The sequence below is a fragment of the Pseudophryne corroboree genome, chromosome 8, assembly GCF_028390025.1.
Source record: "Pseudophryne corroboree isolate aPseCor3 chromosome 8, aPseCor3.hap2, whole genome shotgun sequence".
In the NCBI taxonomy this organism is placed as follows: domain Eukaryota; kingdom Metazoa; phylum Chordata; class Amphibia; order Anura; family Myobatrachidae; genus Pseudophryne; species Pseudophryne corroboree.
In genome coordinates, this window is record NC_086451.1 from 63,317,838 (window position 1) to 63,342,625 (window position 24,788).

General features: G+C 47.8%; 1 protein-coding gene across 1 annotated transcript; it reads left to right on the forward strand.

Moving 5' to 3' along the window:
- Nucleotides 1-36: 36 nt before the first annotated feature.
- On the forward strand, nucleotides 37-23,524 carry PTGES2 (prostaglandin E synthase 2). The gene is made up of 7 exons (XM_063936507.1): nucleotides 37-469; nucleotides 2,584-2,778; nucleotides 6,389-6,444; nucleotides 6,564-6,716; nucleotides 15,487-15,687; nucleotides 21,522-21,639; nucleotides 21,734-23,524. The coding sequence occupies exons 1-7, from the start codon at nucleotides 83-85 to the stop codon at nucleotides 21,860-21,862; spliced, it is 1,239 nt and encodes a 412-aa protein (XP_063792577.1). The 5' UTR covers nucleotides 37-82; the 3' UTR covers nucleotides 21,863-23,524.
- Nucleotides 23,525-24,788: the final 1,264 nt, after the last annotated feature.

Sequence of the window (24,788 nt, forward strand, 5' to 3'; positions counted from 1 at the left end):
CTATCAGGGCTCACTGCTAGGTCTAGCAGCCCCGCCCTCACTTAATATTGAAGCGATCTGGGCGGGGCTTGCCTTCACGAAGATGGCTGCTTACAGGGCCCATGAGTTTGGCTGCCTTACATGGCGGCTGTTGGGGCAGCAGAGAGGCGCCGCGGCTGGGTTACGGGTCACCCTGTCAGGGGGGCTAGCCCGGGACTCCATGTCTCCCCCTGGGGCAGCTGTCAGGGGCTATAGCTGGCACCCCAAATCGGTGACAGCGATAAGTAGGACCATGCTGCCCCTGGCAGCGCCATACACCGGGCTTATCACCTGCTGGCGAGGGTACCGTGCTGGGTGGCGGTGGCAGGAGGCCGGGAAGGACACCCGGTGGGTGTGGGGCCTGGTGTTTGCAGTTGGGGGTGCACTGGGGGTGGCCCAGACCCTGAGATACTCCCTGGGGGAGCAGAGGGCGGAGGAGGAGCAGCAGCAGGTACTGTATAGTATAGTATACTCTGGGTACACACCTATACCTGTTATTCCTTATGCCAGCCTCCCTTGTGAGAGCTGCTGGCCTATTGCACAACATGGCATGCTGTGATGGTGGGTAATGCCCACATGCACACAATAACGGAGAAGAGAACCGTTCTACAAGTGCTTAATGTGCCCCTGTCACCCTGTAGAGACATACCAATAATGCTGCCATGTTTTCTCCAACTGTATAGTGGTAAAGCAAGTGCTTTTATTTGCTTGTTGTATACTGTAACCATCCCTTTTTTTTTCTTTTTTTACACATGGTATTGACTTTATAGTCTGACATCTAAGATGATGTGTCATAATAAAGTCATTTGCTTAGTTACAAGGTTGCAAGGTCAGTCATTTAAAATGCAGACACCCTTAAGGTTCGTACACATTAGACGATGTCGTCTAATGTTTTCCCCTCCCGGGCCGGCGGCCGCCTGTACACACAGAGCAATATGACCGCTCATATCGCTCAGTGACGTCACGCCTCCGCCAGCCCTGCATGAAGGTCGTGGACGACAGTCCACATCCTTCATGCATGCCCTATCGACAGCGACGATCGTTGCCGGGCCGCGCATCGGTCGTTGCTGGCGGCATACACACTTGACGATAAAAAGGTAGTCTGTTGTGTTAATTAGCTCTATAGTATTCGTGCTCTAGGAAACGCGTGCGGGCTGAAAACCCATCTATAGGGGGTCAGCTCAATGAGGTGCAATGTGCCGTACATCGTGTTCTGGAATTGCACATAGTGGTAACCTCTGCATCACTGATTTCTGTACACTCCCTTAGGTGTGCACAGAAACTGACAATGTAGCTGCAATTTAGAGGGTACCATTTAAAGGATGTATATGTTTCACCCTTATATCACAGGTAATTGCATTGAGCCCATGGAGCTTCAGTGAAGCTGTGCACACATTTGTCTGTTATGGTAAGAGGAACGTTCCTAGTTTTCCTGCACATCTCTATGGTGTATGAGGATAAGCTAGCGCTGTTGTTGGCCGCAATATGGTGTTCTGGGAATATGGCCGCTGATTAAATTCCCTACGGATGAGCTCAAATGAAGTGCTATAGGAAGATGGGGGTCACATAACTACATCCCAGGAAGACACTGTGCTCTGGTTCTGAGAACTGTAATAATGGTCAGTGCTCTTCTTCAAGTAATGGGGAGGTAGCACCTTATTTGAAATGGATACAAAGTGGGATGTATTGAAAGGGTGCAGTGGGGTCTCACAGGGAAGATTCAGAGAACTGGTATACAATATGGAGAGGGAGGCTAGGGATCACATGCAGTCAGTGTGGGGGACATCAGAGAGGCCATCATGCTTATTAGGGATAGCCAATCCCGTATCAATCAGTCTTTTGGAACAATATGCGATGGCCATTGCTACATTTAATACAGAGAGAAATCAGTATATTGTCACCATTTTCTAAGATCAATATTGTGTTGCGCAGTTACGGAGTCGGGGCCGGTTACACGTGCTCAGTTCAGGAGATGACACCAGACCCAGGTGAGGAGATAACAACCAGCACTGAGATTAGTCTCCAGATCAATCCCAAAAACCCTACAATATATTGCCTGTGAAAAATGATTTAATAAGTGCTGTGTAGATGCCCATCCCTATCATGCTAGCTTCTGTCTCCAGTATGAGCTATTCATATAAATCCCAGCTGGTCCTTAAGAGGTGAATCACTTCCTGAGTGCAAGGGTTGAGGCTAAACCAGGTTTAAACCTCCCTCTCTGCCGTAAGTCACCACTCTGCCGTAAGTCACCACCCTGCCACAAAGTGGTCATTCACTCTAAGAAACGTCCACCCAAAGCTTAAAATGTATTTCCTTTGGAGTTCACAACGATAACATGCAAAGTTCTACCTGCCTTTAGTCTGGCATTAATCCGACCTGTTGGGTTTTATTGCTCCGAAGATCCGGTGCTAAAATCCATCCTCCTGTTTACTCTCTGTCTGTTGTTTGTCTGCTTCCAAATGACTGACCTAGGATTCCTACTCCTACTTAATGGTCTACACCTGTAATGCTGCAGTACATACAGTGTTTGCTTTGTGTTATTATACTAATGCTGTCTTTGGACAGGTACCAGATGGCGGTCTGCAACTCACACTATACCAATACAAAACCTGCCCCTTCTGCAGTAAGGTCCGGACCTTCCTTGAGTATCATCAGCTGCCACATGAGATTGTAGAAGTCAATCCTGTTATGCGAAAAGAGATTAAATTCTCCAGTTACAGGAAGGTTCCGATCCTCATTGCTGACGCTGGATGCCCTATAGTAAGTTTCTTGCTCAGTACATTCTTTGTAGCTACAGTAGCTAAACATTAATTTTGTAAATGAAGATATGCAGGTGTGGGAATTAAGTCTGATAGGTTTGTGTGTTGGCAAACCATTTTATTATCCTTAGCATATCAGGAAATTGGAATTTGACACTATATAGTACAAGACAAGTAGAGTTTTCAGTGATAACCGTTTTGCTATTTGTGGGGTCTTGTGCTTCAAGCACATGGCTAAAAATACCTATAAAGTATATATATTCTCCAATTTTTAAACAGACACTGAAATTACTGTAAATGAATGCTTTCAAAATAAAAATAGGATTTTAATTACCTACCGGTAAATCCTTTTCTCGTAGTCCATAAGGGATACTGGGGACACTTAATACGATGGGGTATAGATGGGGTCCAAAGGAGCTAGTGCACTTTAAATTTCTTCAACATGGTGTGCAGGCTCCTCCCCTCTATGCCCTCCCTCACAGCTCAGTCTTGGAAAACTGTGCCCGAAGGAGATGGACATACTTGAGAGGAGGAAACATGACAATACAAGAGTGGTGAGATTAACGAACCATCACACAGCAACAACAAACTAGCAACTGCTAGAGAAACCAGAAAACAGCGACAGCTGTGTAACAATGTCGCCCAAGAACAATAACTTGCAGGAAAGTCGAATCACACAGGCGGATGCCCAGTATCCCTTATGAACTACGAGAAAAGGATTTACCAGTAGGTAATTAAAATCCTATTTTCTCTATCATCCATAAGGGATACTGGGGACACTTAATACGATGGGGACTTCCCAAAGCTCCCAGAACGGGTGGGAACATGCTGAGACACCTGCAACACCGTATGTCCAAACTGGACATCCTCTGTAGCCAGGGTATCAAACCTGTAAAACTTGACAAACGTCCCTGACCAGGTAGCGGCCCGACACAGTTGCAAGAAGGAGACACCACGGGCAGCCACCAAGGAAGAACCCACAGATCTGGTAGGGAGGGCCTTGACCGACCGAGGAATAGGCAAGGCCGCCGAAGCGTAGGCCTGTTGAATAGTAAGCCTAATCCAACATACAATAGACTGCTTTGAAGCTGGAAGACCCTTCTTGTGAGCATCATACAGCACAAAGAGGGCATCCGATTTTCGGACAGCAGTAGTCTTCTTGACGTAAATCCTCAGGGCTCGCACCACATCCAAGGACTCAGGAAGTGAGGAAGTGGCCAAAGCTGCTGGAACCACAATAGGCTGATTTAGGTGGAATGTAGAAACCACCTTAGGCAGGAACTGCGCAAAGTTCTGAAACTCATCTAGGGGAAGCCAAAGCCAAGAGCATAAGTCTTCCACGTAAGGTACTTGTCCTCATCCGACATCAGAGGCTCAAACCAAGAGGACTGTAGAAAGTTCAGAACCACAGTGAGATCCCAAGGTGCCGTGGGTGGCACAAAGGAGGCTGGATGCGAAGGACACCCTGTAGAAACGTCTGTACTGCAGGCAAAGCAGCCAATTTCTTCTGGAAGAAAATGGACAAGGCAGAAATTAACACCTTTTATAGAGTCCAACCCATATCCACACCAGCCTGTTAAGAAACGCAAAAAGCGCCCCAGGTTGAAATCCGCAGTTGTATACTTTTGGCCCTCACACCAGAAGATGTATCGTTTCCAGATATGGTGGTAATGCTTCGACATGACAGCCTTCCTGGCTTGAATCACGGTGGTAATAACCTTACCCGGATTTTCCTTCTCAGCTAGAAGGTTCCACTCAACCGCCATGCCATCAAACGAAGCCGCCGTAAGTCTGGGTAGACGAATGGCCCTTGCTGAAGATCCTCCTTTAGTGGAAGGGGCCAGGGGTTTTCTATTGCCATGGCCAGTAGATCCACGTACCAAACCCTTCGAGACCAGTTGGGGGTCATGAGAATTGCCTGAACTTCCTCCCTTCTGATTCTTTCTAGAATCCCGGGGAGCAAAGGAGTCGGAGGAAACGGGTACACCATCTGGTAAACCCACAGTGTTGTCAGTGCGTCCACTGCCGCTGCCAGAGGGTCCCTCGCCCTGCAACAATAGCGCTGAAGCTTGTTGTTGAGTCGAGAGGCCATCAGATCGATCTGCGGCTAGCCCCAAAGATCTGTTATCAGCTGAAACACCTGCGGATGGAGACTCCACTCTCCTGGGTGGAGGTCGTGATGACTGAGAAAGTCCACCTCTCAGTTGTCTACTCCTGGAATGAATATGAATGTGGGGGCCCTGCTAGCGGGACCCCCCCGGCAACACTCGCCACTCTTCTGGAGGTAGCAAGCTGAAATGCGTGTAAAGAGACCCGTTTGGACGCCCAAACGTGTCTCTTCACCATCGCACCCATTACTTTAGTCAGGTTCAGGATCTTGATGCGCCTAAACCAGGCTCTAATGAGCGCGATCAGCCCGATAATGGGGCACATTTGAATATCGCCCCTCTGTCTCCCGTCACTTTAGACGGGAGATAGCGGGTGCGATATGATTTGAATCTGGACCTTTATGTCGACATGCTTAGCATGTCAACATTGACCATGTCAACACTGATAAACTGACGACAATATTAGAATGTTAACAAAACGCCAGGTGGTGCGGTGGCTTCAGTTACCTGGTAGCAGCTGCAGCGATGCAACAGTTTCTTTTGAGTCTGGCGGTCCCTCATCCGGTGCTACTCTTATCCCTCCCGCAGCCTAACCCTAATGTCAGCGTTCTTTAGAATATCGCCATTTCACAGGGTCTGGGACTCCAGGTTGACAACAAAAAGGTCGACACCTTAGGTCGACGCCAATTGGTCGACACACCTTAGGTCGACATGGACAAAAGGTCGACAGGAACAAGGTTGACATGGAAAAAGGTAGACATGAGTTTGTTTTTTTGGTGTCGTTTTCTTCGTAGAGTGACCGGGAACCCCAATTAGTGCACCGCATCCCCTCGCTTCGCTCGCCATGCTTCGGGCATGGTGCCTTCGCTCCGCTTCGCTCGGCACAGATTACCGTTCCAATCGTAGTCCACGTGGATCGTTAAGTATGAAAAAAAATTGTGAAAAACTCATGTCGACCTTTTTCCATGTCGACCTTTTTCCATGTCGACCTTTTTCCATGTCGACCTTAGGTTTGTCGACCTTTTTGTTGTCGACCTGGAGTCCGGATACCATTTCACATGCCAGTATTGTGATTGCATCCCGCTTGCTTGAACCTTTTTATATTGCACTATTTGTCCATTGTATTTTTCCCGGTATAGCATTATAAACACTTGGTAGCGTCATATAAAAGAAAGATGATGATAACAGCCACCACTAATATTAGAGGCATTTAATGAGCAGCCACAGCCATTCACTACCTAATTAATAGTCGGCAATCTCATGAATATTTCTCCACTAGGGGACACTGGAAGGTCTTTATGGTGGGGGTATAGATGGTGGCTAAGTGGAGCCAGAAAAATGGCAGCACCTTGAGTTTAGGTGACCGGCACATAGACAAGTGTATCAATGGGGACTATGGGGTAATTGATCTGTGGCTAGGTGCTCTGTAACATAGGAAGCGGGTGAAGTATTGACACCTCCTCTTCTCGTTTTGTAACATATTGCTGATTTTATTTTTTACAGCAATTAAATGACTCATCTGTGATCATCAGCGCAATAAAAACTTTCCTCATCTCCAAGTAAGTCCATGGAAGGCTCAACCTCATTATTGAATTTTTTTTTTCTTTTCTATTATCCTACACTACGCTTTTGTGCTTATAGTATATTTTCATTGATAGTGTGCAATTTGGCTTCACAGAAGGAAAAGCTTGGAAGAAATTGTCTCTTATTATCCAGCTATAAAAGTCACAAATGAAAAAGGGAAGGAAGCGGTGGAGTACCAGAACAGATACTGGCTCATGCTGGATGAGCAGGAGACGAAGGAGCTGTATGCACACAAAGAGACGCAGAAGTAAGCGTTACATTTTGTGGGGTACTATGCAGATATTTTGCCCAATTTTCGAGTAGCAGAAAATATACCATTAAGGCAGGGTGCTGTCAAATTCCTTGTTGCTCTGAGACAAGAAGAGACGGTCCGAGGCCCCTGAATTAATGTACAAGGTTGATCAGGGATTGGATGGAGATGAGCTTGACGGGCGTGTCTAAACATCTGAAATATTGTACGGGATCAGGATGTAATGGTCAAGGCCTTTGAAGGGAACAGTTGGACATCTCTGAAATATAGTATAAAAGCGGGAAGGGAAGGTCTCATGTCTCTGAGATACTCTAAAGCAGAGATTTTCAACCTTTTGCAACTCGCGGCACACTGAACAAAATTTAAATATTGCCAAGGCACACACAAATATAATGGTGATGCATGGCGCAGTTGTGTGTCCTAGGATGTCATGTTGCAGCTCCTCCATAGGTAACGCCTGAGCCACATCTGAGAAAGCCAGAAGAGCCCAACACTGCCCGGGCCCAAAATTAGAACTGGCTCTGCAACCACTAAACCCACCAGTATTGATCGTTCCAGGGCCTCAGTAGCGGCAAACCACTGACGGGCCTGGCTGTGCTTCTATGGCGGCACACCTGGAGACTGCTCAGGGCACACTAGTGTGCCACGGCACAGTGGTTGAAAAACACTGCTCTAAAGGATCAGGAGTTAATTAATTTAGCTCTAAAAATATTGGACGTGATCAGGAGGGAATAATCACATCTCTCTGGGAAAATGTTCAGGATTAGAGGGATGGTCGTAGATCTGTGAACTATTGTGCAGGAGGATAGGGTTTTTGGTCTCTAATACGGGATCATCGGGATTAGGTAGATGGTCGTAGATCTGGGAAACAATGCACAGGATCAGGAGGAAATGAACAAGGGTCTCTAAAATATATAGAACCAGGAGGTAATAGTCACAGATCTCTGAGAAATATTGTGCAGGGGTAGGAGGAAATGGTCAAATGTCAGATAGTTGGGATTCCTAAAATGTCCTACAAGATCTCTGAGATGATGCTTTAGTGGCCTGATTCAGAGATGTATGCTAATCCCATCACCAGGATTTGTATGAAGACGCCCACCAGTCACACTGCCAATCCAAGCGGCTGTGTACAAAGACGCAGATCAGTTGTAGTTCAGTCGGTTATCTGCCTGTGGCTGCTCAGAATGACCGACAGAACTAAGACACCGGCGCCAGTGAAACTGCATACAAAGACGCAGTTGCTGTTTCGCCGTACCTATAAAATGGTTGCAACACAATCCACATTTTTATAACCACCGCCCACGATTGGTCCCAAACTGTAAATCAATCTGCATCCTAATCCTCTCTGTGAGCGGCACTGCAGAGTCATCGGGACACATGCAAGAATAAAAACATCGGCCAACTGCGTAAACATTGCAATAGCGTACATCCCTGAATCACTGAACCAAGCCCGTTGCTAGGGGAAACTGTCATCTATCTGTGAAATATTGTGCAGGACCTGGAGGAATGCTCAGCGGTCCCGGAGATACTGTACAGGATCAGGAGCGAGTAATAATGGGGTAGGGGCCAGTGTCTCTCTGGTAAAAATAATAAAAAATATATTAAAATAATATAAATTATTAAGTTTGAGCAACTAAATGTTTCAGAAATTCCTATAGTGAATGTCATCAGTAAACTGAGTGCTGTGTTTGTATTGTTAAGTGATTAGATACTTACACACTATGCAGTGGTATAAATTACTAGTTTCTCTATCGTCCTAGTGGATGCTGGGGTTCCTGAAAGGACCATGGGGAATAGCGGCTCCGCAGGAGACAGGGCACAAAAAGTAAAGCTTTTCCAGATCAGGTGGTGTGCACTGGCTCCTCCCCCTATGACCCTCCTCCAGACTCCAGTTAGATTTTTGTGCCCGGCCGAGAAGGGTGCAATCTAGGTGGCTCTCCTAAAGAGCTGCTTAGAAAAAGTTTAGCTTAGGTTTTTTATTTTACAGTGAGTCCTGCTGGCAACAGGATCACTGCAACGAGGGACTGAGGGGAGAAGAAGTGAACTCACCTGCGTGCAGGATGGATTGGCTTCTTGGCTACTGGACATCAGCTCCAGAGGGACGATCACAGGTACAGCCTGGATGGTCACCGGAGCCGCGCCGCCGGCCCCCTTGCAGATGCTGAAGTCAGAAGAGGTCCAGAATCGGCGGCTGAAGACTCCTGCAGTCTTCTAAAGGTAGCGCACAGCACTGCAGCTGTGCGCCATTTTCCTCTCAGCACACTTCACACGCAGTCACTGAGGGTGCAGGGCGCTGGGGGGGGGGCGCCCTGGGAGGCAAATGTAACCTATATAAAGGCTAAAAATACCTCACATATAGCCCCCAGAGGCTATATGGAGATATTTAACCCCTGCCTGGATTCACTAAATAGCGGGAGACGAGCCCGCCGGAAAAGGGGCGGGGCCTATCTCCTCGGCACACGGCGCCATTTCCTCTCACAGCTCCGCTGGTCAGGACGGCTCCCAGGTCTCTCCCCTGCACTGCACTACAGAAACAGGGTAAAACAGAGAGGGGGGGCAAATTTATGGCGATATTTTGATATATATAAAGCAGCTATAAGGGAGCACTTATTATAAGGCTATCCCTGTTATATATAGCGCTTTTGGTGTGTGCTGGCAAACTCTCCCTCTGTCTCCCCAAAGGGCTAGTGGGTCCTGTCTTCGTTAGGAGCATTCCCTGTGTGTCTGCTGTGTGTCGGTACGTGTGTGTCGACATGTATGAGGACGATATTGGTGTGGAGGCGGAGCAATTGCCAAATATGAGGATGTCACCCCCTAGGGAGTCGACACCAGAATGGATGCCTTTATTTATGGAACTACGGGATAGTGTCAACACGCTAAAGCAGTCGTTTGACGACATGAGACGGCCGGACAATCAATTAGTGCCTGTCCAGGCGACTCAAACACCGTCAGGGGCTGTGAAACGCCCTTTGCCTCAGTCGGTCGACACAGACCCAGACACAGGCACTGACTCCAGTGGTGACGGTGACGAATCAACCGTATTTTCCAGTAGGGCCACACGTTATATGATTTTGGCAATGAAGGAGGCGTTACATTTAGCTGATACTACAGGTACCACTAAACAGGGTATTATGTGGGGTGTGAAAAAACTACCTATAGTTTTTCCTGAATCAGAAGAATTAAATGACGTGTGTAATGAAGCGTGGGTTGCCCCTGATAAAAAGCTGATAATTTCAAAGAAATTATTGGCATTATACCCTTTCCCGCCAGAGGTTAGGGAGCGCTGGGAAACACCTCCTAGGGTGGACAAGGCGCTAACACGCTTATCTAAACAAGTGGCGTTACCCTCTCCTGAGACGGCCGCACTTAAAGATCCATCAGATAGGAGGATGGAAAATATCCAAAAAAGTATATACACACATGCAGGTGTTATACTACGACCAGCTATAGCGACTGCCTGGATGTGCAGTGCTGGGGTAGTTTGGTCAGAGTCCCTGATTGAAAATATTGATACCCTGGACAGGGACAATATTTTACTGTCGTTAGAACAAATAAAGGATGCATTTCTTTATATGCGTGATGCACAGAGGGATATCTGCACACTGGCATCACGGGTAAGTGCTATGTCCATTTCGGCCAGAAGAGCTTTATGGACGCGACAGTGGACAGGCGATGCGGATTCAAAACGACATATGGAAGTTTTGCCGTATAAAGGGGAGGAGTTATTTGGAGTCGGTCTATCAGATTTGGTGGCCACGGCTACAGCCGGGAAATCCACCTTTCTACCTCAAGTCACTCCCCAACAGAAAAAGGCACCGACTTTTCAACCGCAGCCCTTTCGTTCCTTTAAAAATAAGAGAGCAAAGGGCTATTCATATCTGCCACGAGGCAGAGGTCGAGGGAAGAGACAGCAACAGGCAGCTCCTTCCCAGGAACAGAAGCCTTCCCCGGCTTCTACAAAAGCCTCAGCATGACGCTGGGGCTTCTCAAGCGGACTCGGGGACGGTGGGTGGTCGTCTCAAAAATTACAGCGCGCAGTGGGCTCACTCGCAGGTAGATCCCTGGATCCTGCAGATAATATCTCAGGGGTACAGGTTGGAATTAGAGACAGATCCACCTCGCCGTTTCCTGAAGTCTGCTTTACCAACGTCCCCCTCCGAAAGGGAGACGGTTTTGGAAGCCATTCACAAGCTGTACTCTCAGCAGGTGATAGTCAAGGTACCTCTTCTACAACAAGGGAAGGGGTATTATTCCACTCTTTTTGTGGTACCGAAGCCGGATGGCTCGGTAAGGCCTATTCTAAATCTGAAGTCCTTGAACCTGTACATAAAGAAGTTCAAGTTCAAGATGGAGTCACTCAGAGCAGTGATAGCGAACCTGGAAGAGGGGGACTTTATGGTATCCTTGGACATCAAGGATGCGTATCTCCACGTTCCAATTTACCCCTCACACCAGGGGTACCTCAGGTTCGTTGTACAAAACTGTCACTATCAGTTTCAGACGCTGCCGTTCGGATTGTCCACGGCACCTCGGGTCTTTACAAAGGTAATGGCCGAGATGATGATTCTTCTTCGAAGAAAAGGCATATTAATTATCCCATACTTGGACGATCTCCTAATAAGGGCAAGGTCCAGAGAACAGCTAGAGATGGGATTAGCACTGTCGCAAGAAGTGCTAAAACAGCACGGGTGGATTCTGAATATTCCAAAATCCCAGTTAATGCCGACAACTCGTCTGCTGTTCCTAGGGATGATTCTGGACACGGTTCAGAAAAAGGTTTTTCTCCCGGAGGAAAAAGCCAAGGAGTTATCCGAGCTTGTCAGGAACCTCCTAAAACCAGGAAAGGTGTCTGTACATCAATGCACAAGAGTCCTGGGAAAAATGGTGGCTTCTTACGAAGCAATTCCATTCGGCAGATTCCACGCAAGAATTTTCCAAAGGGATCTGTTGGACAAATGGTCAGGGTCGCATCTTCAGATGCACCTGCGGATAACCCTGTCTCCAAGGACAAGGGTGTCTCTTCTGTGGTGGTTGCAGAGTGCTCATCTATTGGAGGGCCGCAGATTCGGCATACAGGATTGGATCCTGGTGACCACGGACGCCAGCCTGAGAGGCTGGGGAGCAGTCACACAAGGAAGAAACTTCCAGGGAGTATGGACGAGCCTGGAAACGTCTCTTCACATAAACATTCTGGAACTAAGAGCAATATACAATGCTCTAAGCCAGGCAGAACCTCTGCTTCAGGGAAAACCGGTGTTGATCCAGTCGGACAACATCACGGCAGTCGCCCATGTGAACAGACAGGGCGGCACAAGAAGCAGGAGTGCAATGGCAGAAGCTGCAAGGATTCTTCGCTGGGCAGAGAATCATGTGATAGCACTGTCAGCAGTGTTCATCCCGGGAGTGGACAACTGGGAAGCAGACTTCCTCAGCAGACACGATCTTCACCCGGGAGAGTGGGGACTTCATCCAGAAGTCTTCCACTTGCTGGTAACCCGTTGGGAAAGACCAATGGTGGACATGATGGCGTCTCGCCTCAACAAAAAACTGGACAGGTATTGCGCCAGGTCAAGAGATCCGCAGGCAATAGCTGTGGACGCGCTGGTAACGCCTTGGGTGTACCAGTCGGTGTATGTGTTTCCTCCTCTGCCTCTCATACCAAAAGTATTGAGAATTATACGGCAAAGAGGCGTAAGGACGATACTAGTGGTTCCGGATTGGCCAAGAAGGACTTGGTACCCGGAACTTCAAGAGATGATCACGGAAGATCCGTGGCCTCTACCTCTAAGGAGGGACTTGCTTCAGCAGGGTCCCTGTCTGTTTCAAGACTTACCGCGGCTGCGTTTGACGGCATGGCGGTTGAACGCCGGATCCTAAAGGAAAAAGGCATGCCGGAAGAAGTCATTCCTACTTTGATTAAAGCAAGGAAGGAAGTAACCGTGCAACATTATCACCGAATTTGGCGAAAATATGTTGCGTGGTGCGAAGATCGGAGTGCTCCGACGGAGGAATTTCAACTGGGTCGATTCCTACATTTCCTGCAATCAGGATTGTCTATGGGTCTCAAATTGGGATCTATTAAGGTTCAAATTTCGGCCCTGTCGATTTTCTTTCAAAAAGAATTGGCTTCAGTCCCTGAAGTCCAGACCTTTGTTAAGGGAGTGCTACATATACAGCCTCCTGTGGTGCCTCCAGTGGCACCGTGGGATCTCAATGTGGTTTTGGACTTTCTAAAATCTCATTGGTTTGAACCACTAAAGAAGGTGGATTTGAAATATCTCACATGGAAAGTGACCATGCTTCTAGCCCTGGCTTCGGCCAGGAGAGTGTCAGAACTGGCAGCTTTATCTTACAAAAGCCCATATCTGATTTTCCATTCGGACAGGGCAGAACTGCGGACTCGTCCGCATTTTCTCCCTAAGGTGGTGTCAGCATTTCATCTGAACCAGCCTATTGTAGTGCCTGCGGCTACAAGTGACTTGGAGGACTCCAAGTTACTGGACGTTGTCAGAGCATTAAAAATATATATTGCAAGGACAGCTGGAGTCAGAAAATCTGACTCGTTGTTTATATTGTATGCACCCAACAAGATGGGTGCTCCTGCATCTAAGCAGACGATTGCTCGTTGGATCTGTAGCACAATCCAACTTGCACATTCTGTGGCAGGCCTGCCACAGCCTAAATCTGTAAAGGCCCACTCCACAAGGAAGGTGGGCTCATCTTGGGCGGCTGCCCGAGGGGTCTCGGCATTACAACTTTGCCGAGCAGCTACGTGGTCAGGGGAGAACACGTTTGTAAAATTTTACAAATTTGATACTCTGGCTAAGGAGGACCTGGAGTTCTCTCATTCGGTGCTGCAGAGTCATCCGCACTCTCCCGCCCGTTTGGGAGCTTTGGTATAATCCCCATGGTCCTTTCAGGAACCCCAGCATCCACTAGGACGATAGAGAAAATAAGATTTTACTTACCGATAAATCTATTTCTCGGAGTCCGTAGTGGATGCTGGGCGCCCATCCCAAGTGCGGATTATCTGCAATAATTGTACATAGTTATTGTTAACTAATTCGGGTTATTGTTGAAGGAAGCCATCTTTCAGAGGCTCCGCTGTTATCATACTGTTAACTGGGTTTAGATCACAAGTTGTACGGTGTGATTGGTGTGGCTGGTATGAGTCTTACCCGGGATTCAAAATCCTCCCTTATTGTGTACGCTCGTCCGGGCACAGTACCTAACTGGAGTCTGGAGGAGGGTCATAGGGGGAGGAGCCAGTGCACACCACCTGATCTGGAAAAGCTTTACTTTTTGTGCCCTGTCTCCTGCGGAGCCGCTATTCCCCATGGTCCTTTCAGGAACCCCAGCATCCACTACGGACTCCGAGAAATAGATTTATCGGTAAGTAAAATCTTATTATTTTGCATCTGTCGTTTGCCCGATCGCTAGTTATTTTGCTTGGAGTTGCAGGAGTTCCCCCCCCCCCCCCCCCCCCCCCCCAATACCTCTAACCCCCCATATTTTCCCCTGCGCTCTCTTCGTTTTTCTCTTTCCTTTTAATCTGTCTATTCCCCTCTCTATCATTTCCATGTGTCTCTTCTTTCTCTCTTTTATTCCCGTGTCTCTCTCCCCCCTCTCCCTTCTTGTCTCTATTGCAAAAAAGCTCAGGGATCCCAATTTAGCACTACCAAGGGTTTACCCACAGACTGCACAGCTGAAACGGATTACGCTGATGGACGATTACTCAATAGACGGCGGCAACAGAGACCATGCAGCCAGTTTCTTGCACTGCTCATTCTTTTTCATTCAGGCCGTGTGTTGTGGCGACACATGCACAACGCTCCCCACTTGGCAAAAAAATTTCTGTCTTAGGGCTAAAACAAACGAGCCGGCATTTCCCGTGCCGGCATTGTAATGAACAGTGTGAGGCTACAGGTACTTTCACACTGCACGGCCCGGCTGCCGGGTTGCAGCCGGAACTATCCACTGGAAGGTCCGGCTGCCGGGCCGTCTTTGCAGCCAGTAAACCGTGTGTGTGAAGGGGAGCTTTCACACACAACGTTTTTTTCCCAAGCCGTGTCTAATCACACATGGCTCAAAGCCGTCCTGTGTGACAGACTCTGCCGGTTTCTCCCGGATGGCAAAAAGCCGGACAAAGTTTGTCCGGCTTTTTGCCATCCGGGAAAAAACGGAGTGTGTGTTATAGCCCTTAGTCTTCATGGTGGCATGAGGACAGGGACGGAATGGGGCTAAAAATCATCCCTGCCATCGAGTCCATGTAAGCGTCATAGGCTCTTGTATGCGTGGAAAAAGAGGCGTGTCTACGCGGTATGACCCGTCTAAGCATGCTGGCCGAGCAGAGTGCCGGGAGGCAGAGATGCTCGGCCAGGCCTCCAGATAACCGGAACAGCCTATCAAGCCATCAGCCCTCATTGGCATTTTCCAGATGGCCAGTTCATCCACACATGGGGGTACATACTTGGGTGCAGACAGGAGGGAACAGTTTAGCAAGGTGGGTGGGGATTAAACATTGTGTCCATGGTACCTGTAGGAGATATGCGCAGGGAGGGGGAGAGGCTGTGTCTGGGTGTCGGGCAGCCAGTGAGAGCAGCGTGGCCTTATTCCAGCTCTCACTGCACCTGTGCTAGACTGACACAATAGCAGATTATACACTAGGTGTTACCTTATGTAGAGTGAAGATATTGCAATGAAATAGCCCAAGAAACTACTGTACGTTGTATATGGTGTTCCTGATTTTCCTTTTTCTTATTTGTAGGGAAGAAATGAAATGGCGACGGTGGGTAGATGACTGGCTGGTCCACCTCATCTCTCCTAACGTGTACCGCACACCAGGGGAAGCACTTGCCTCCTTTGACTACATTGTACAGGTGGGGAACTTTGGCCCAGTGGAAGGCATCTTTGCCAAATATATAGGAGCGACAGCCATGTTTGTGATTGGCAAGAGACTGAAAAGCAGGTCTGTAGTCTTTCCTTCACGTTAGAGTTGCATGCATTAATTTATCTGTATGGTGGTTATACTGAAAAGAAGAATGATCTTGTGTATCTGAGCCATCCATATATATGTTCTTTAGTCTTATACTGTATATTATGTTTGGAATTGCTCAAAAAAGTGCTTTTAAAAGATCTGTAAAACACGCCTGCGGCATAATTATTATTTCTTTGACGTCCTAGTGGATGCTGGGAACTCCGTAAGGACCATGGGGAATAGCGGCTCCGCAGGAGACTGGGCACAAAAAGTAAAAGCTTTAGACTAGCTGGTGTGCACTGGCTCCTCCCCCTATGACCCTCCTCCAAGCCTCAGTTAGATTTTTGTGCCCGAACGAGAAGGGTGCAAGCTAGGTGGCTCTCCTGAGCTGCTTAGAAGTAAAAGTTTAAATAGGTTTTTTATTTTCAGTGAGTCCTGCTGGCAACAGGCTCACTGCATCGTGGGACTAAGGGGAGAAGAAGCGAACTCACCTGACTGCAGAGTGGATTGGGCTTCTTGGCTACTGGACATTAGCTCCAGAGGGACAATCACAGGTTCAGCCTGGATGGGTCCCGGAGCCGCGCCGGCGGCCCCCTTACAGAGCCAGAAGAGCGAAGAGGTCCGGAGAAAGCGGCGGCAGAAGACGTTCCTGTCTTCAAATAAGGTAGCGCACAGCACTGCAGCTGTGCGCCATTGCTCTCAGCACACTTCACACTCTGGTCACTGAGGGTGCAGGGCGCTGGGGGGGAGCGCCCTGAGACGCAATAAAAACGATATAAAAACCTTATATGGCTAAAAAAAATGCATCACATATAGCTCCTGGGCTATATGGATGCATTTATCCCCTGCCAGTTTCCTGAAAAAAGCGGGAGAAAAGGCTGCCGTGAAGGGGGCGGAGCCTTTCTCCTCAGCACACAAGCGCCATTTTCTTTCACAGCTCTGCTGGAAGGACGGCTCCCTGACTCTCCCCTGCAGTCCTGCACTACAGAAACAGGGTAAAACAGAGAGGGGGGCACTATTGGCAGCTAATATATAAATACAGCAGCTATAACAGGGAGTAACACTTATATAAGGTTATCCCTGTATATATATAGCGCTCTGGTGTGTGCTGGCAAACTCTCCCTCTGTCTCCCCAAAGGGCTAGTGGGGTCCTGTCCTCCATCAGAGCATTCCCTGTGTGTGTGCTGGGTGTCGGTACGATTGTGTCGACATGTATGAGGAGGAAAATGATGTGGAAGCAGAGCAATTGCCTGTGTTAGTGATGTCACCCCCTAGGGAGTCGACACCTGACTGGATGGTAGTAATTAAAGAATTACGTGACAATGTCAGCACTTTGCAAAAAACTGTTGACGACATGAGACAGCCGACAAATCAATTAGTGCATGTTCAGGCGTCTCAGACACCGTCAGGGGCGCTAAAACGCCCGTTACCTCAGATGGTCGACACAGACCCTGACACGGATACTGAATCCAGTGTCGACGGTGACGAGACAAACGTAATGTCCAGTAGGGCCACACGTTACATGATCACGGCAATGAAGGAGGCATTGAACATTTCTGACACTACAAGTACCACAAAAAAGGGTATTATGTGGGGTGTGAAAAAACTACCAGTGGTTTTTCCTGAGTCAGATGAATTAAATGAGGTGTGTGTGATAAAGCGTGGGTTTCCCCCGATAAAAAACTGCTGATTTCTAATAAATTATTGGCACTATACCCTTTCCCGCCAGAGGTTAGGGCACGTTGGGAAACACCCCCTAGGGTAGATAAGGCGCTCACACGCTTATCAAAACAAGTGGCGTTACCGTCTCCTGATACGGCCGCTCTCAAGGAACCAGCTGATAGAAGGCTGGAAAATATCTTAAAAGGTATATACACACATACCGGTGTTATACTGCGACCAGCGATCGCCTCAGCCTGGATGTGCAGCGCTGGAGTGGCTTGGTCGGATTCCCTGACTGAAAATATTGATACCCTGGATAGGGACAGTATATTATTAACTATAGAGCATTTGAAGGATGCATTACTATATATGCGAGATGCACAGAGGGATATTTGCACCCTGGCATCTAGAGTAAGTGCGATGTCCATTTCTGCCAGAAGAACGTTATGGACGCGACAGTGGTCAGGTGATGCGGATTCCAAACGACATATGGAAGTATTGCCGTATAAAGGGGAGGAGTTATTTGGGGTCGGTCTATCGGACCTGGTGGCCACAGCAACGGCTGGAAAATCCACCTTTTTACCCCAGGTCACCTCTCAGCAGAAAAAGACACCGTCTTTTCAAACCCAGTCCTTTCGTCCCTATAAGGGCAAGAGGGAAAAAGGCCGCTCGTTCCTGCCCCGGGGCAGAGGAAGGGGAAAAAGACTGCACCATGCAGCCTCTTCCCAGGAGCAGAAGCCCTCCCCCGCTTCTGCCAAGTCCTCAGCATGACGCTGGGGCTCTGCAAGCAGACTCAGGCACGGTGGGGGGCCGTCTCAAGAATTTCAGCGCGCAGTGGGCTCACTCGCAAGTGGACCCCTGGATCCTGCAGGTAGTATCACAGGGGTACAAATTGGAATTCGAGACGTCTCCCCCTCGCCGGTTCCTGAAGTCTGCTCTACCAACGTCTCCCTCCGACAGGGAGGCAGTATTGGAAGCTATTCACAAGCTGTATTCCCAGCAGGTGATAATCAAGGTACCCCTCCTACAACAGGGAAAGGGGTATTATTCCACGCTGTTTGTGGTACCGAACGCGGACGGCTCGGTGAGACCAATTTTAAATCTAAAATCTTTGAACACTTACATAAAAAGGTTCAAATTCAAGATGGAGTCACTCAGAGCAGTAATAGCGAACCTGGAAGAAGGGGACTATATGGTATCTCTAGACATCAAGGATGCTTATCTCCATGTCCCAATCTACCCTTCTCACCAAGGGTACCTCAGGTTTGTGATACAAAACTGTCATTATCCGTTTCAGACGCTGCCGTTTGGATTGTCCACGGCACCACGGGTCTTTACCAAGGTAATGGCCGAAATGATGATTCTTCTTCGAAGAAAAGGCGTATTAATTATCCCTTACTTGGACGATCTCCTGATAAGGGCAAGGTCCAGGGAACAGTTAGAGGTCGGAGTAGCACTATCTCAGGTAGTGCTACGTCAGCACGGGTGGATTCTAAATATCCCAAAATCACAGCTGATTCCAACAACACGTCTACTGTTCCTAGGGATGATTCTGGACACAGTCCAGAAAAAGGTGTTTCTCCCGGAGGAGAAGGCCAGGGAGTTATCCGAGCTAGTCAGGAACCTCCTAAAACCAGGACAAGTGTCAGTGCATCAGTGCACGAGAGTCCTGGGAAAAATGGTGGCTTCTTACGAAGCGATTCCATTCGGAAGATTCCATGCAAGAACTTTTCAGTGGGATCTGCTGGACAAATGGTCCGGATCGCATCTTCAGATGCATCAGCGGATAACCCTATCTCCAAGGACAAGGGTATCTCTCCTGTGGTGGTTACAGAAGGCTCATCTTCTAGAGGGCCGCAGATTCGGCATTCAGGATTGGATGCTGGTAACCACGGATGCCAGCCTGAGAGGCTGGGGAGCAGTCAACAACATCACGGCTGTCGCCCACGTAAACAGACAGGGCGGCACAAGAAGCAGGAGGGCAATGGCAGAAGCTGCAAGGATTCTCCGCTGGGCGGAAAATCATGTGATAGCACTGTCAGCAGTGTTCATTCCGGGAGTGGACAACTGGGAAGCAGACTTCCTCAGCAGACACGACCTCCACCCGGGGGAGTGGGGACTTCATCCAGAAGTATTCCAAGTGATTGTAAACCGTTGGGAAAAACCAAAGGTGGACATGATGGCGTCCCGTCTCAACAAGAAACTGGACAGATATTGCGCCAGGTCAAGGGACCCTCAGGCAATAGCGGTGGACGCTCTGGTAACTCCGTGGGTGTTCCAGTCGGTATATGTGTTCCCTCCTCTTCCTCTCATACCAAAAGTACTGAGAATCATAAGAAGGAGAGGAGTAAGAACGATACTCGTGGCTCCGGATTGGCCAAGAAGAACTTGGTACCCGGAGCTGCAAGAGATGCTCACGGAGGACCCGTGGCCTCTACCTCTAAGGAAGGACCTGCTCCAGCAGGGACCTTGTCTGTTCCAAGACTTACCGCGGCTGCGTTTGACGGCATGGCGGTTGAACGCCGGATCCTGAAGGAAAAAGGCATTCCAGATGAAGTCATCCCTACCCTGATCAAGGCCAGGAAGGATGTAACTGCAAAACATTATCATCGCATTTGGCGAAAATATGTTGCGTGGTGTGAGGCCAAGAAGGCCCCTACGGAGGAATTTCAACTGGGTCGTTTCCTACATTTCCTGCAAGCAGGATTGTCTATGGGCCTAAAATTAGGATCCATTAAGGTTCAAATTTCGGCCCTGTCGATCTTCTTCCAGAAAGAACTGGCTTCAGTGCCTGAAGTTCAGACGTTTGTCAAAGGGGTACTGCATATACAGCCTCCTTTTGTGCCTCCAGTGGCACCTTGGGATCTCAATGTAGTTTTAGGGTTCCTAAAATCACATTGGTTTGAACCACTTGCCACAGTGGATTTGAAATATCTCACATGGAAAGTGGTAATGCTGTTGGCCCTGGCTTCAGCCAGGCGCGTATCAGAATTGGCGGCTTTATCCTATAAAAGCCCTTACCTGATATTTCATTCGGATAGGGCGGAATTGAGGACTCGTCCTCAATTTCTCCCTAAGGTGGTTTCAGCGTTTCACATGAATCAACCTATTGTGGTACCTGTGGCTACTAGGGACTTGGAGGACTCCAAGTTGCTGGACGTAGTCAGGGCCCTGAAAATATGTTTCCAGGACGGCTGGAGTCAGAAAATCTGACTCGCTGTTTATACTGTATGCACCCAACAAGCTGGGTGCTCCTGCTTCTAAGCAGACGATTGCTCGTTGGATTTGTAGTACAATTCAACTTGCACATTCTGTGGCAGGCCTGCCACAGCCAAAATCTGTAAAAGCCCATTCCACAAGGAAGGTGGGCTCATCTTGGGCGGCTGCCCGAGGGGTCTCGGCTTTACAACTTTGCCGAGCAGCTACTTGGTCAGGGGCAAACACGTTTGCTAAATTCTACAAATTTGATACCCTGGCTGAGGAGGACCTGGAGTTCTCTCATTCGGTGCTGCAGAGTCATCCGCACTCTCCCGCCCGTTTGGGAGCTTTGGTATAATCCCCATGGTCCTTACGGAGTTCCCAGCATCCACTAGGACGTCAGAGAAAATAAGAATTTACTTACCGATAATTCTATTTCTCATAGTCCGTAGTGGATGCTGGGCGCCCATCCCAAGTGCGGATTGTCTGCAATACTTGTATATAGTTATTGTTACAAACAAATCGGGTTGTTTATTGTTGGAAGCCATCTTTTCAGAGGCTCCTACGGTTATCATACTGTTAACTGGGTTCAGATCACGAGTTGTACGGTGTGATTGGTGTGGCTGGTATGAGTCTTACCCGGGATTCAAGATCCTTCCTTATTATGTACGCTCGTCCGGGCACAGTATCTTAACTGAGGCTTGGAGGAGGGTCATAGGGGGAGGAGCCAGTGCACACCAGCTAGTCTAAAGCTTTTACTTTTTGTGCCCAGTCTCCTGCGGAGCCGCTATTCCCCATGGTCCTTACGGAGTTCCCAGCATCCACTACGGACTATGAGAAATAGAATTATCGGTAAGTAAATTCTTATTTTTTCATGTGCGTGTGCAATGTATTGTATATGTAACTAGAAGTCTTCTGTTTGCTTGACCAGCAGTGTGACAGTCTTCTCCCTGGTCCCATTGCAGGCACAACTTAGAGGATGATGTCCGTCAGGATCTGTACAAAGCAGCCAACCTGTGGGTGGCAGCTGTGGAGAAACACGGGAAGTTCCTAGGCGGCTCACAACCAAACCTTGCAGACCTGGTGAGACTAAACGTCTGTCTCCTATGTGATACGTTACTCACTCTAGTCATCATGTAACACTTGCACTGACCCGGAGCTCTTCCTTCCCTCACAGGCTGTTTATGGGGTCCTCAGAGTCATGGAGGGCTTACAGTCATTCGATGATATGATGTCAAACACCAAGATCAAGCCATGGTACCAGGGGATGACGAGAGCCATTTATGAACATGCCAACAGGCAATGAAAGGTCATTATATGGGACTTCCCTGTCCTTCCAAGGGCTTTATATCAGGACAAAAAACAAATTGCAGCTGCTTACTTGGTCAGTGGTTCTTCAGACTCTCTTGCATGCTGGTAAGCGGGTGTGGAAGATTTTGCTTATGGTTAGGTGCTCTTATGGATACATGTTAAGAAATTTGGGACAGTCTAGTTCATTTTAAACACAACCATAGTGCATATAGCATTGTGTTGAAATCAGAAGAGGGGTATTTAACCCTATGCTCAAGTAGCCATGGCATCTAATAGATACTGCTGCCTAACGTTTGGAACTGCTTTTTTATTTGAATCATCAGTGGATATACATGTTCTTGGCTCCTGAAGAGACTTCCTAGATCTGACGGACATGCTCCGGAATGCTTTTCCCATCCTAGCCCATGCATGGTGATCTAAACATGAGATGGGAGGGTGTACTATTTCTCCAGCACTGAGTTTAGTGAATGCTTGCTGGTGAGAGCTTTTTGAAAATAATCGCAAGCAAGGATTGATGAAAAAAGAAACCAGTTTTGTGCTTTTATGATGGAAAGGTTGAAAAAAAGAAATTAAAATCTTTGCAACTGTGTTAGATGCCCTGAAATCACGGGCTTGGCTTGCCATTGCACTGGACTATGTGAAACTACCACACACTTAACGGTATATTATGTAAAAGAGGAGGAATGGACATTATTAAGCATTATCTTGTCTTATTCTATGACATTATAACCTCCTAGATTATTTTTTTTATAAAAAGAAAAAGTGGGTATGGCTTAGTTAATAAGAGAATACACATAATGTAACATAAAGCACTAGGGATGACCAGTGGTTGTAAACCTCTATGGCAGTGTTTCCCAACCACGGTCCTCAAGGCACACTAACAGTCCTGGTTTTAGTGATATCCAGGCTTGAGCACAGGTGACTTAATAGTACCTCAGTTATTTTGATTCAACCATCTGTGATGAAGCCTGGAAATCACTAAAACCTGCACTGTTGGTGTGCCTTGAGGACCGCGGTTGGGAATGCCTGCTCTATGGTATAAAACCATTGACAGGGGAAGTTCATCTCTGCTCTATTACTGATTGGGCCTATAGGAGTTGGGGGCGGGGCTTTGTGAGTCGCATCTGAGGGTGGTGCTAAGTTACGTGTTCTGGCACCAAGTAGACAGGGAGGAAAAATAAATAAAGGGCTCTGTACCATTGATGGCGGAGAACCATTAGTTGTCCAACCCCATTTTTAAAAAAAAATTTCAAGAGCATTTGTGGATCCCTTCCCTTTTATGGGTTTCTCCACTTACTTACAGCAGAGGCAGCCATTTTGTAGACTGAACCATCATCACTGAAACTGCAGCCCATGCTTTCACTCAGTCAGGCCATCTTTGAGGCACTTTATCATGGCTGTCGATTTTTTTTCGTTACCTCAACATTAAGTAGACAAGTTCTCTTTAATGATACAAACATGACAAAGTCTAGTTATAACCTAGCACTGTAGGATATTGCATTACTGTGTGGGCTATTTCTGTATCGTGCATATACTGTAATAAGGGTGATCTTTCTCTATGGACAGCTGGTCCGAAGATGAAACCTTTTATTTCTTACACTCAAGGAAATATTAATAGGTTTGTCCTTTTAATAAATTGTGGATCTTTTGCCTAAAAGTAATCAATGATTTTTATTTACACGCACAACTGATACAGTACAAGAAACTAAGATGAATGTAGAAAATGAAGTATGTTCCTCTTTATTCAAGGCAGAGACCCGTTTTCCACAATTCCAGTCCCCAGAACCTCACCTTTAGTTTCCATTTGTGTTTAGCTAATAAGTAACTTGCATAGTAATGGGTTACCCCTGTTTAATTCTTCATGGCTGCATTATATAGGGCCCGATTTAGAAGTGGATGTAGTATTGATATCGGACACAAGCGCCCATTGTTTTCAGTCTGCATATGTGTCCCAAAGATTACCACCGGGGGGGGGGGGGGGGGCTAGCTATACCCGGGCTTGTTGCTTGCATCGATTGCGCATTAGACTACGGGCGCCAGAATAAGACATTCTAAGCAACCTTAGGGCTGCTGCTGTCCAGTGGTACGTCTTTGTACACGAGTGGTGGGTTAGAGACTTGGTGGGGGCCTTTGTACAAATTCTAGCTACTGTGGCATTAGCATATCACAGTCACACTGCATCCACCACAGAATCAGCGCGATAGGCTGCTCACTTTATCCTCCCATATATCTACCTATTCCTCTTAAGCTTCTAGCACAAGAGGCCGGATGTGATGCATCCCATTGAGTGCATGATTGCTTACCTGTCAGGACAGCTCTTCCAATGTATAGCTGTCCTGGCGAAGTACTGACTTGTGGTATTATGACCCGCAATCAGCAAGCTACCTGGGGAAGGATCCCTCTCGGGGGGCTTGTGTAGGCAATGTCATCTAGAAAAGACGATGTCTTGTGGGCACATCGCAGTCTCATTTAATTCTATAGGACTTGCTGTGCTGTGGGTCTGCGGCAGATATCTCCTACATCTGCTGAGGACCTTTTTAATGCACATGATGAGCCATATTGATTGCAATAAACCTCAAGAAAAAGGAGAGTTAGAGTAGACCCACCTTAGTTAACGCTTTCTTCGAAGTACATAGGGTCCACAGGGAAACATCAGGGTTATAGTGGTGGATGAGAATCTGGGTTCCAAACAGTTTTAAAGAGTATCCCAGAATGCTCTGCTTCCCTCCTCCTATAACCCCGCCTTCAGGCACAGGCAATCGGTTTTGTTAACTAGCTCAATGCAGGAAGCAGAAAGATGTTAGGTATAGAAGAACACATTCTCACTAACAGGAGACAGGAACCAGAGGCCATTGTCGCAAAAGCCAAGAGAGGTTGCGTCAGGGTGGGCACCCTGTGGATCCTATGTACTTTGAAGAAAG

What these genes read in the sequence shown, in the direction of transcription:
- PTGES2 (XM_063936507.1), top strand. Translation starts at nt 83, where the DNA reads ATGGCTGCTTACAGGGCCCATGAGTTTGGCTGCCTTACATGGCGGCTG. An exon ending in GCACACAAAGAGACGCAGAA is followed by an intron (nt 6,717 to 15,486) that starts GTAAGCGTTACA and finishes TCTTATTTGTAG; the next exon opens with GGAAGAAATGAAATGGCGAC. An exon ending in GGCAAGAGACTGAAAAGCAG is followed by an intron (nt 15,688 to 21,521) that starts GTCTGTAGTCTT and finishes GTCCCATTGCAG; the next exon opens with GCACAACTTAGAGGATGATG.